Source organism: Eschrichtius robustus, chromosome 19 (assembly GCF_028021215.1).
Source record: "Eschrichtius robustus isolate mEscRob2 chromosome 19, mEscRob2.pri, whole genome shotgun sequence".
NCBI classification, from domain to species: Eukaryota; Metazoa; Chordata; class Mammalia; order Artiodactyla; family Eschrichtiidae; genus Eschrichtius; species Eschrichtius robustus.
The window spans coordinates 63,498,050-63,511,438 of NC_090842.1; the positions used below are offsets into that span (position 1 = coordinate 63,498,050).

The 13,389-nt window shown below is 48.6% G+C and overlaps 1 protein-coding gene across 2 annotated transcripts in view; it reads left to right on the plus strand.

Annotated features, from left to right (window-relative positions):
- MYH14 (myosin heavy chain 14) overlaps nucleotides 1–13,389 on the plus strand; it is an 87,566-nt gene that overhangs the window by 62,286 nt on the left and 11,891 nt on the right. For both annotated transcript variants that reach the window (XM_068527447.1, XM_068527448.1), the window contains 6 exons: nucleotides 813–1,061; nucleotides 5,777–5,989; nucleotides 8,723–8,935; nucleotides 10,155–10,316; nucleotides 12,579–12,707; nucleotides 13,290–13,378. In XM_068527447.1, the coding sequence (XP_068383548.1) occupies nucleotides 813–1,061; nucleotides 5,777–5,989; nucleotides 8,723–8,935; nucleotides 10,155–10,316; nucleotides 12,579–12,707; nucleotides 13,290–13,378 (1,055 nt within the window). The remainder of the gene's footprint in view (nucleotides 1–812; nucleotides 1,062–5,776; nucleotides 5,990–8,722; nucleotides 8,936–10,154; nucleotides 10,317–12,578; nucleotides 12,708–13,289; nucleotides 13,379–13,389) is intronic.

A 13,389-nucleotide genomic window follows, 5' to 3' on the forward strand; every position in this document is an offset into this window, starting at 1 on the left:
CCCTGCACTCTCTGGTCCTTCCTTCACGTTTAGCTGTATTCGTCTCTCATCTCTTTCCTCACTTCACTTGGGAACACCCTTTTCATTTTTCAGGACTTAGCATCCGCCTCTCCTGTTCTGGGAAAACCCTGACCACTCGGCTCTGAGCTCCCACAACCCTTCTTTCTCCTGTGTCCCCGCTCCAGTCACCCTGGCTGGAACTGTCTTTGCCCATGAGTCCCCCCATCAGACTGGGAGCACCTTGAAAGTGGGACCCCATCAGAGTTAGATCTGGATCCCCAGCATAGGCCAACATAGAGCCTGATGTATAGGAGGCCTTGAGAAATGCCTGTTGAATGAATGAGTGATGAATGTATGCTTGCAACTCTCCTTCTTTAACTGGAAAACTCCTATGCATACTTCAAGATCCATCACAAATGCCCCCTCCTCCAGGAATTCTCTCTTGAATGTTCTAAATAGATTTTTGAACCCCTCCTGTGGACTCCCATGGGTCTCATACTTCTTCTACCTTAGCCTCCATCACCCTGGCTGTGATGTTCTGTCTCCCCCACCAGACTGGGGGTTCCCCAGGACAGAGCCCGGGTCTGATTCATCTTCTGGGCCCTGGTGGGAGCCACTTTAATCTCCTGGAGGAGCTGGGGCTCATAGAACTCACAACCTCATCCCTACTCATGAGGCAGAAGTGCCCAATGGAGTGAATTATTTCCCCCTTCAGGCCTCAGTCTCCTCATCTGGGAGATGGGGCCCCACCAACTCACATCTGGATCGCAGCCATGAGTGACACCCTCCCTCCCTCTCCTCCCCCACCCCAGCTCTCAGAGTGGCGGCGGCGCCAGGAAGAGGAGGCAGGGGCACTGGAGGCAGGGGAGGAGGCACGGCGCCGGGCCGCCCGAGAGGTTGAGGCCCTGACCCAGCGCCTGGCAGAAAGGACAGAAGTGGTGGAGCGGCTGGAGCGGGGCCGCCGGCGGCTGCAGCAAGAGCTGGACGATGCCACGGTGGACCTGAAGCAGCAGCGGCAGCTCGTCAGCTCGCTGGAGAAGAAGCAGCGCAAGTTCGACCAGGTGAGGCACCTCGGGTTGCCCACCTGGGAAAGCGGGACACTGATCACGCTGCCCATGGTCATTGTGAGCAGTCAGTCACATGTGATGTCACAGCTCAGCTGCGAACTTGGGAGGACCTTAGGGCCAGATGCCTCTTCCCTCTGAGCCTCTGTAAAATAGGGCACCCGTCCATCCTGGCTTAGGTCTTGCCCCAAAATAATTATTGGTGGTACCCTCTTTTGCTCCCAAAAGAGCCCTGAAGGTACACCAGAAGGTACTAGGAAGATGAAATGAAATAACACACCTTGCTTCTCCTGCTGACTCCCCGTGGACCTCAGGCAAGCGGCTTGTCCCATTTCAGCCTCAGTTTGCCCATCTAGGAGATGGGGATGATATTAAGCGGCTGGCAATCTGAGGATGGAATAAAATTCTCAGAACCCCAGAGCATTAAGATCAGGCAACCCCGAGGTTCAAATCTCAGCTGAGGCCCCTTCTGGCTGTGTAGCTTGGGCAAATTGCCCGACCTCTCTGTGCCTCAATTTCTTCATCTGCAAAATGTGAGAGTCCTTATTTTGCCTTCATTTTTGAAAGGTGTTTTCACTGTTGAATTCCAGGTAAACGGTTTTATTCTTTCCACACTTCAAAGAGATCATTCCATGATCTGTGGCCTCCATTGTTTCAGATGAAGAGTTAGTGGGCATTCAAAGCATTGTTTCCCTGCAGGTAGTGTGATGTGGTTTTCTAGCTGGTTTAAATTTTTTCTCTTTCTCTTTGGTTTTTAGCAGTTTGACTATGATATCCAGCTGTGGGTTTTTGTATTTATCCTTGCCAAGCTTCCTACAGCTTTGGGGTGGTGTTTTTGATCAGATGTGGAAATCTTCAGCCATTATTTCTTCAAATATTTTTCTGCCCCATTCTCTCTCTCTTTCCTCTTCTTCTCAGACTCCAAATACATGTGTGTTTGACTGCTTAATACCATTCCATAGATCATCAAAAATTTCTTAAAGAATTAATTTTTTTGTATCTCCTAGAGTTTTATATAAATTATTTTTATATAAATCTCATTTTTGACTGGCTTCTTTCACTTGGAAAAATTACTTTGAGATTCATCCATTTTTTAAATAAATTTATTTATTTTATTTATTTATTATTTTTGGCTGTGTTTGTTCATTGCTGCGCGTGGGCTTTCTCTAGTTGCAGCGAGTGGGGGCTACTCTTTGTTGCGGTGCAGTGGCTTCTCTTGTTGTGGGGCACGGGCTCTAGGGGCGTGGGCTCAGTAGTTGTGGCTCGCAGGCTGTAGAGCGCAGGCTCAGTGGTTGTGGCGCACGGGCTTAATTGCTCCACGTCATGTGGGATCTTCCTGGACCAGGGCTCGAATCCATGTCCCCTGCATTGACAGGTGGTTTCTTAACCACTGTGTCACCAGGGAAGTCCCTCATCCATGTTTTTGCATGCATTAATAATTCATTCCTTTTTTTTTTAACTGCTGATTATTATTCCTTTATAGACCACATTTTGAAAAGAACATTTGAGTTGCTCTTTCTAGTTTTTGACTGTCATGAATAAAACTTTAACCTTTCCAATAGATATAGTGGTTTTAATTCACATTTCCCTAATAAACAATGATGTTGAGCATCTTTTTATGTGCTTATTTACCATCCATACATCTTCTTTGGTGAAGTCCCTGTTCAAATCTTTTGCCTTTTTTTTTTTTTTTTTAAAAAGGATTGTTTCTCTTCTTTTTTTTTTTTTTTTTTTAATTTATTTATTTTTGGCTGTGTTGGGTCTTCGTTTCATGCGAGGGCTTCCTCTAGTTGCGGCAAGTGGGGGCCACTCTTCATCGCGGTGCGCGGGCCTCTCATTATCGCGGCCTCTCTTGTTGCGGAGCACAGGCTCCAAACGCGCAGGCTCAGTACTTGTGGCTCACGGGTCTAGTTGCTCCGCGGCATGTGGGATCCTCCCAGACAAGGGCTCGAACCCGTGTCCCCTGCATTGGCAGGCAGACTCTCAACCACTGCGCCACCAGGGAAGCCCCTGTTTCTCTTCTTATCATTGAATTTCAAAAGTTCTTTATATATTCTGAATGAGTTTTTTATTAGATATATTGCTTGGCAAATATTTTCATCCAGTCTGTGGCTTGTCTTTTCATTCTCTTAGTAGAGACTTTCAAAGAGCAGAAGTTTTTGTTTTGATGAAGTCCAGTGTTTGAAGTTGTTATTCTATGGATTATGCTTTTGGTGTTGTGTCTGAGAAGTCTTTGTCTAACTTAAGGTCACAGTGGTTTCCTTCTATGAGTTTTTTTCTCAAAGTTGTCTAGTTTTAGGTTTTACCTTTAGGTCTATGATCCAGTTTTCTTTTAATTTTCTATGATCCATTTTGAGTTAATTTTTATATACGGTGCTATCATAGCTCCAAGTTAATTTTATATGTATCTGGATATCCAGTTGTTCAAACACTATTTGTTGAAAAGACTCTCTCCACTGACTTGCTTTGCATAGTTATTGAAAATCAGATAGCATTAGTTCTCCAATTTTTTTCTTCTTTTTCGAAGTTATTTTACCTCTTCTCGGTCCTTTGCATTCCCACGTGTATTCAATATTTTACAATCAATTTGTCAATTTCTACAGCAAAAAAAATCTCCTTGGTTTGAGATTGTTTTGAATCTATAGATAAGTTTGGGAAAAATTGACATCTTCATGATATTGAGTTTTCTGGTCCAGGAACATGGTATATATGTCCATTTATTTAGGTCTTTTTAAATTTAATCTCAGAAATGTTTTATAGTTTTCAGTGCCCATCTTTCACATCTTTGTCAGGTTTATTTCCACGTATTTCATTTTTGATGCTATTTTAAATATTATTTTTATTTAATTTCTGATTGCTAGAATATGGAAGTGTAGTCAATTTTGTATATTGATCTTGTATCCTACGATGTAGCTAAACTCACATTTTGGTGCTAATAGGTGTTTTATAGATTCCATTGGATTTTCTACGATTATGTTTTCTGTGATTAAAGACAATTTTACTTCTTCCTCTCCTTTTCTTTGAACCTTTCCTCTGGGACTCCAAATACATGTATGTTTGATTGCTTGATACTGTCTCACAGGTTATTAAAGCTCTGCTAAGTTTTTTTTTACAATATTTTTTCTTTGCTCTGTTTAGATCATCTCTATTGACCTGTTTTCAAGTATACTGATTCTTCTGATGTGTGTCCATTCTGCTGTCAATTTCATCCAGTGACTTTTTTATTTCAGATATTGTATTTTGAAGTTCTGGCATTTTTCTTTGGTTCTGTTTTACAGTTTCAAATCCCTCCTGCAATAACCCTGCCTCTTCACCCATTGTATCCATCTTGTCCTGAAACTTACTTAACACAAAGTGCTTGTGTGATAATCCCAGTATCTAGGTCATCTGTGGGTCTGTTTCCATGGGCTGATTTTTCTCTTGACTGTGAGTCCCATTCTCTTCCTTTTTTGCATGTCTTGTAAGTTTCATTGTTTGTCAATTGCTGTGTCTTAAAAAACAGTGAAGGTTGAAGTACATTTTAAAAATGTATGTATTTTTTTCCTACCATTACCCCAAGAGGAAGAAAGGAACACCATTTCCTCAGTTGTTTATCTAGAATGAGGAGCTGATCAGTTGATCCATTTAAGAGGTTTTTTTTTTTTCAACTCAAAATTTCCTTTCATTTAATTTTAAAAAATTGAGGTATAGTTGATTTACAATGTTGTGTTAGTTTCAGGTGTACAGCAAAGTGATTCAGAGATATGTGTGTGTGTGTATATATATATATATGTATATGTGTGTGTGTGTATATATATGTATATGTGTGTGTGTGTGTATATATATGTATGTGTGTGTGTGTGTGTGTGTATATATATATATATATATATATATATATATACACACACATATACACATTCTTTTTCAGGTAATTTTCCATTTAGGTTATTACAAGATATTGAGTATAGTTCCCTGTGCTGTACAGTAGGTCCTTGTTGGTTAACTATTTTATACATAATAGCATGTATCTGTTAATCCCAAATTCCAAATTTATCCCTCCCCCCTTTTCCCCTTTAGTAACTGTAAGTTTGTTTTCTATGTCTGTGGGTCTGTTTCTGTTTTGTAAATAAGTTCATTTGTATCATTTTTTTAGATTCCACATATAAACGATATCATATGATATTTGTCTTTGTCTGACTTATTTCCCTTAGTGCGATAACCTCTAGGTCCCTCCATGTTGCTGCAAGTGGCGTTATTTCATTCTTTTTTATGGTTGAGTAATATTCCATTGTATATATGTACCACATCTTCTTTATCCATTCATCTGTCGATGGACATTTAGGTTGCTTCCATGTCTTGGCTGTTGTGAACAGTGCTGCTGTGAACATAGGGGTGCATGTATCTTTTCATATAGTAGTTTTCTCTGGATATGTGCCCAGGAGTGGGATTGCAGGATCATATGGTGACTCTGTTTTTAGTTTTTTAAGGACCCTCCATACTGTTCTCCATGGTGGCTGCACCAATTTACATTCCCACCAACAGTGTGATCCGTTGAAGAGTTGAGCTGGTTTGGGACACGGCTGCGACTTTAGTCCCTCTACGTCCCTCTTGTGTCTCTGCCTCTGTCTGTCTGTCTGTCTGTCTCTGCCCTTGGCTGCTCTCTCTTCCCCATCCCCTTGTACATTCCTTTCAGCTAACCTGTCTCCCCCACCCCATCTCCCTCACCCCGGAAGCTCCTGGCGGAGGAGAAGGCAGCCGTCCTTCGGGTGGTGGAGGAACGCGAGCGGGTCGAGGCGGAGGGCCGGGAGCGCGAGGCCCGGGCGCTGTCACTGACGCGGGCGCTGGAGGAGGAGCAGGAGGCGCGGGAGGAGCTGGAGCGGCAGAACCGGGCGCTGCGGGCCGAGCTGGAGGCGCTGCTCAGCAGCAAGGATGACGTCGGCAAGAGCGTGAGCAGCCCCCCGTCCGGGGACACGCGCGTGGCAGCAGCACACACCCATGACGCTGGGGGACACACGCACACGTGTGTGCTCTCCCACACAGAGGGCGAAGGGAACCAGTGTCCAAGTCCCATGTTCATGTACCAGACGTACGTGTTCTCGCACACACGCAGAACGTGAGGAGAATCTTCTACCAAGCAGGCGCGTGCACACAACACACACAGAAAGTAAGGAGAGCCAGTCATCAACGTGCATGTTCACGCGTGCAGAACATGAGGAGAATCTTCCAGCAAACATATATGTTCACACGCTGAACATGAGAGCTGCTTACAAAACATACATATTCACCTGTGTGTTCATGAAATGTGAGGCGAATCTTCCATTAAGCACGCTTGCTCATGTGTACACACAGAGCATGAGAACCACTTGTCTTATGTGTATGTGATTCAGAGAGAAAGAAAGAAAAAAGAAAGTGAAGAAAATTTGCCACAACATACAGCCTGAGAACCACTCCACAAACATGCGGATGTGCACGCGCGCAAACACACAACACACACATATATGCACATACGCACATATACATACACACACCACATACATACATACTGCACACACCACACGCACATTATAGATATGCACATCTCATACATACATACCACACACACACCACACATATACCACACACACACACACATGCACATGCACACATATACATACACACACCACATACATACATACTGCACACACCACATGTGCATTATACATATACACATCGCATACATACATACCACACACACATATACCACACACACATACACACATATGCACATACACACATATACATACACACACCACATACATACATACTGCACACACCACACACGCATTATACATACGCACATCACATACATACATACCACACACACCACACATATACCACACACATACACACATATGCACATACACATACATACACACACCACATACATACATACTGCACACACCACACGCACATTATACACATACACATCTCATACATACATACCACACACACACACACACACACACACACACACACACACACACACACTGTGAAGACACCCCACCTTGCCACCCCCCAACTCCACTGAGCACACACAGGCTCCCCTACCAGGTCTCTGTCTTCCCCCAACTCATACATCCCTCCAGGGTCTGTGAGGGGGTCTCCCAGGCCAGTTCCCAGTCCCCGCTCACCCAGCCAGTATCCCAGCCTCCCAGCCTTCTGAAAGGTCTGAGACACCCTCCACACCATCCTTCTTTCATTTGCCCAATAAATATATTTGTGGAGCATGAACCAGAACAGGCCCAGGGCCACAAGCCACCCCGGCTAATGACGGGAGGCACTGATGGAATGCGTGTTTAGTTGGGTCCCTGCGCAGACACAATCCCAGCATCCTTCCTTATTGCCAGGGGTGCGATGGCTGAGGGCTTTATTTTCTCTGCATGCTCTGGCATTAATCCAGTGGAGCTTTTAGCCAGGCCTGGAAAGAACCCCCACCCCCATGACACACCCTTGGCCTGCAGCCCCAAGGATAATCCAACTCATGCTCAAACTGCTAAGGTCTGTCCTTCGGGAAAAGTGTTAAGTTATATATAGTGACTCCAAAGGCCTTTGTGGGAAGTTGTTGGATGTTGATGGGAGAAGTCTGAGTCCTTCAAGTCAACCAAGTTGATTGGCAGGTGCCAAATAAAAGGGGGACCAGTTGGACCCTTCTAAGCACTGAAAGTAGATACTGTCACTGACCAGCATTTTCATGAGGGTCATTAGGCAGGGGTGATAAGCAGATACCGTCCCTGCCCTGTGGAGCTCACAGGCCAATGTGGGAGGTGGGTGTTGCCCAGAAAGACACATAAGCACATGGTAAATGACCACTGTGACTAGGGCTGAGTCAGAGAGCGACTCAGTGCCAGGAGCATGGGTAACAGGGAGGCCCTGACAGGTCAGGGGATGCCTCTCTGAGGAGGTAACAATTAAGGAGAGGCCGTGGGGGGGTGTCTGAGAATTCATAAGCCCAGGTCTGCTTTCACGGGATATTTGGGGTTTTCATTTACACCTCCCTGAAAGGTCTGGAAAGCCCCACGCTGAGAAAAAAATAGTAGTCGCTAGTGGGTTGGTAATATCCTGGGGAGTCTGGCAGAAACCAACACTGCTAACTCTGGAGCCACGTGCCTTCCACCCATTGCCACACGGTATTCCTGAAGATGAAGCCACAACGAAGTGAGCTCACAAACCAATCACAAAACCAGGAATTCCCTGGGGGTCCAGTGGTTAGGACTCTGAGCTTTCAATACTCGGTCGGGGAACTAAGATCGTGCAAGCTGCGCAGGTCCCAGCCAAAAACAAAAAAGATCACAAAACCTACGAGGAAATAATCCACCGTGAGTGAGAGTCAGCCGACCTAACAAACACTGGAATTGGACTCTCAGGAGCTTCAGATAATAGAATTATGGTGCATAGGTTATTAATAAAATATGTTCTAGGATGATCCAGAATGAGACACATAGTAAGTAGGTGCTCAGGAAATGTTGAACGTGTGAATGAATGAACAAACTAGGATGGGCACGTCAACTTGCTGCAACCCCCCTCGTCTGTCAAAGCTTCCCTCCCCTCTAGCGTAGGATAGATCTCGGGTCCTGGCCTCCCCACTCCTCGGTGACCCAGGTGACCCAGGTGCCCCAGCGCTCACTCTCCCTCCCCTCCAGGTGCACGAGCTGGAGCGAGCCCGCCGGGTGGCCGAACAGGCAGCCAACGACCTGCGAACACAAGTGACGGAGCTGGAGGATGAGCTGACGGCGGCTGAGGATGCCAAGCTGCGCCTGGAAGTGACCGTGCAGGCCCTCAAGGCGCAGCACGAGCGGGACCTGCAGGGCCGAGACGAGGCTGGTGAGGAGAGGCGGCGGCAGCTGGCCAAGCAGGTACAGGCAGGGCGCCCATCCGGCGGGGGATGCCCGTCCAGCGGGGGATGCCCTGGTGCTTACAGGCAGCAAGAGAGGCCGGAAGTCTCACCCACCCACCTGCTACTCGGTGTTTCTACCCAAGTCCCTCCTGCTAGCCAGCCCGCCTCCTGTTCCCCAACCCACTCACCCATCATGACCCATGAACCCACACGCACATCCTGTTGACCCATTCAGACACCCTCCATCCGCCAAAACCCTCCACCCAGCTACCACCCCATCTACTGAGCCACCCAGCCGCCCATACACAGCCTCCCCACCAACCGGCACTTCTACATAACCAACTCTGCATCTGACTTCCCCTCCATGCACCCAGTACCCCCTTCCAATCAACCTCCTCTCCCCCCAAGTCACTCCGCTATCTACCCCTCCACACCCACAACCTACCCAGGCACTCATTTACTCATTCATTGACTAGCTCATCTGCATCCCACTTCATCCACGACCTTCCTCCCGAATTCATTTACTCCTTCACCTGCTTCCTCATTCATTCCATCTCTCTCTCTCTCTCTCTCTCTCTCTCTCTGCACCATTCATTCATTCATTCATTCATTCATTCAGTATTCATTCAGTGGAGGAATTTCCTATGGTCTGCAGTGGGCAAGGCTCTCCACTAGGGGATGTGTGCTGAGCCTGGGAGGGGCGGGTCAGCTCTGAGTGTCAGAAAGACCCCTCTGGGGCCATGTGGGCAGCAGACTGGAGTGGGGGAGACTGGAGCTGGGAGGCCCCGAGAGAGAGATGAAGACGTGATCCAAGGCTGGGGGGCCGGGGTGTCTCTGGGTATTTTTTTGATCTCGCCTGGCTCCACTGATCCAGCCATGGGCTCATCCAAAACTTTGTCCTGGGGGCACTGGGGAGCCGCAGGAGGGCCATGAGCAGGGGAGGGGCAGCGTCAGCTCTGATTGTAGAAGGACCCTTCTGGAGCCTTCGGGAATGGGCTGGCCGGGAAAGATGGGAGCAGAGAGGAAGCTGGGGCAAGGGGGGAGGATGAGGCCTGAGCTGGGGCTGTGGGGTCGGAGAGGATGATGGAGTTCGGTGGTGGAGAGAGGCAAGGGGCAGGAGGAACGGGGCTGGAGGCCTGGGCCGGGGCTGGAGGGTAGACATCTATGTCACTAGCATGTAAAGGGAGCCTGGGCCTCCCGTCCCCTGAGCCCGCCCCTCCCGGCCTCCCCCGTCCCAGCTGAGGGATGCAGAGGTGGAACGCGATGAGGAACGCAAGCAGCGTGCTCTGGCCGTGGCCGCCCGCAAGAAGCTGGAGGCCGAGCTGGAGGAGCTGAAGGCCCAGACCGTGGCCACCGGGCAGGGCAAGGAGGAGGCGGTGAAGCAGCTTCGCAAGATGCAGGTGAGGGGTGGAGCTTAAGCTTCGGACCGGGGAGGGCCCCACCTCCCGCCGGCTCCAAAACCAGCTGGGGCCCCGCCCTCTCGATCCCAGGAGCTGCACCCAGCGTAGGCAACAGCTTTATAAACATCCATGCCCCAAAGGCTCATTGGGTTCTTTTTCTGTTCTTTATTTCCTTTATTTAAAATGCGTAATGTTTAAGTGCAGTTTCCTCATTGTATTTCATTTTTGAAGTGGAAATACCTTAGGGTTCCCCCCCGCAGCCCCATTATGAAACTTATACATGGTTGTTTAAAAAGAATTTTTTTTGGATGGTGATGTGTCAAGGTAGGTTCATCACTGATACCTACCATCAAGGTAGGTCCCACTCTGGTGGGGGATGTTAATAATGGGGGAGACTGTGCATGTGTGAGGGTAGGGGCTGTGTGGGAAATCTCTGTACCTTCTGCCCAAAACTGCTGGGAACCTAAAACTGCTCTAAAAAGTGAAGTCTATTGTTTTAATATAAATTTATTTATTTATTTGGCTGCATTGGGTCTTAGTTGCTGCGCCCGGGCTTTCTCTAGTTGCCGCAAGCGGGGGCTGCTCTTCGTTGCAGTACGCGGGCTTCTCATTGCGGTGGCTTCTCTCCTTGGGGAGCACGGGTTCTAGGCACGCGGGCTCAGTAGTTGTGGCGTGTGGGCTCTAGAGCACAGGCTCAGTAGTTGTGGCTCATGGGCTTAGTTGTTCCTCAGCATGCGGGATCTTCCCGGACCAAGGCTCGAACCCATGTCCCCTGCATTGGCAGGCAGATTCTTATCACTGCACCACCATGGAAGTCTCTATTTTTTATTTTTAAGTATAGACCTGGCCTGTCCAATACAGAGGGTACGAGCCCCATGTGGCTACTGGGCATCTAAAATGTGGCAGGGGAAAAAAAAAAAAAAAGGGAAATCCCTGGCGGTCCAGCGGTTAGGACTCTGCTCTCACTGCTGAGGGCCCAGGTTCCATCCCTGGTTGGGGAACTAAGATCCCACAGGCTACCTGGCAAGGCCAAAAAAAAAAAAAAAAAAAAAAAAGGTGGGTGGGTCCAAAATCCAAGTTACATGCTAGATTCAGAAGACTTCATAAAGTAAAATATCTCAATAATTTTTACATTGATTATAAGTGGAAATAATATTTTGGATATATTAGGCTACATAAAGTATAGTGTTCAGACTAGTTTTACCTATTTCCTTTTACCTTTTTAATGTAGTTACTAGAAAATGTTAAAGAACGTTTGTCCTTGCAGTGTATTTCTGTTGGGCAGCGCTGGTGTATGAAGATTCCTCCCCAAAAGTAAAAATTATAAACCATGTCATCACTGAGCAAAAACCCCTACACTGAAAACCTATTATTATCAAGCAGATAATAATAATATTAGTAACAGTGATGATAATTGTCCTTCTACCACCAAGCCTGCCCGCTGTCCTCACGGTGTCAACAATCACTCGCTACACCACTGTAAAGATATAGAGCGGGGATTTTTTTTTTAATGGCGATGGACATTTCGTTTGTGTTTTATTTTTCTTTATTTTAAGCACCGTTGAGGAGAAAAACCCTTTTACCGTCATCCCTACGCACTCTTAATAATGTGTCCCAGGTAGCTTGGGACTTTCCTCGCCGTCCAGTGGTTTCGACTCCGCGCTTCCACGGCAGGGGGCGCGGGTTCGATCCCTGGTCTGCGAACTAAGATTGCGCATGCCACCTGGCGCGGCCAATCAACCAAACATCAATAACGTGGCCAGGTATCAAAGTGGCTAAAAGGGTGAACTCCAGGGCCAGACAGCCTGGGTTCAGGTCCTGGCTCTGCCACTTACCATCCTGAGCACGTTGCTGAACCTCGCTGTGCTTCAGTTTTTCCATCTGTAAACTGGGGAGGAAAATAGTCCCCACCAACTGGAGTTGTGAGGATTAAAGGAGTCAGTGTGTCTGTAGAATAGAGCCTGGCCCAAGGTAAGTGACCGGTGTTTCCCATCCCTATTATTACTGCAGAGCCCAAATACTATCCCCATTTTAGGCTTACTTTAATTTTGATGTGCTTCTTTTTTAAAGAGGTGAGGCCCAGAGATGGGAAGGGGCTGGCCCAAGGTCACACAGCCAGCGGCTGGGGGCGGGGTGCAGAAGCCCAGGTCCGCAGGGCTCTGCTTGCTCACGGGGAGCCCCCACCGGGCTGATGCGAGGGTAGGGGGCGTCCCCGTGAGTCACGATCAGGCTGGGTCCGCTCACTCGCTCACTTCCTCCCAGGCCCAGATGAAGGAGCTGTGGCGGGAGGTGGAGGAGTCGCGCAGCTCCCGGGAGGAGATCTTTGCCCAGAACCGGGAGAGTGAGAAGCGCCTCAAGGGGCTGGAGGCGGAAGTGCTGCGGCTGCAGGAGGTGATGCCAGGATGGGCGGGGCCGCGGGGGAAGGGAGGGTGGGCGGGGCCTGGGGGGAGCTTGGGAGCCCAGAGAGGGTCCTGAGCGCAGCCGCAAGGTCCTCTCTGGGGCGGTGTGGGGCATGGACTAGGGGGAGAATGGAGGCTGGGAGGCTGGGGAGGGAGGGTGAAGCCTGAGCCAGAGCTGTGGGACGCAGAGGAGGGACCAGGGCAGAGTAAAAGGGCAGGACAGACAGGGCTATGGGTGGTAATGGGGCAGAGGAGTCGAGGGGGTCTGGCCCGATTACCGGGGGAGACTGGAGGAGGACCTGGCTTGAAAGGAGATAGTGGGCTCAGTGAGGAGGCCATGAGGATGAGGGGCCTTGAGGGGCAGCAAGAGGTGGACACGGACCAGGGGCTCCGGAGACGGATTTAGGAGACATCTGCCTATGGACTGAAGTTCATTCCAAGGTTATCCAGGGGCAGCATGTTCAAGTGCAGTGAAAAAAAGGCCAAGAGAATTGAGGTGTGAGGGGCAGGGAGACCAGTGCCCAGACAGCCTCCCCTCACCACAGCTGACCACCCCCTCTCTCACTCATCACAGGAACTGGCTGCCTCAGACCGTGCCCGGCGGCAGGCCCAGCAGGAGCGGGATGAAATGGCAGATGAGGTGGCCAATGGCAGCCTTAGCAAGTGAGTGATCC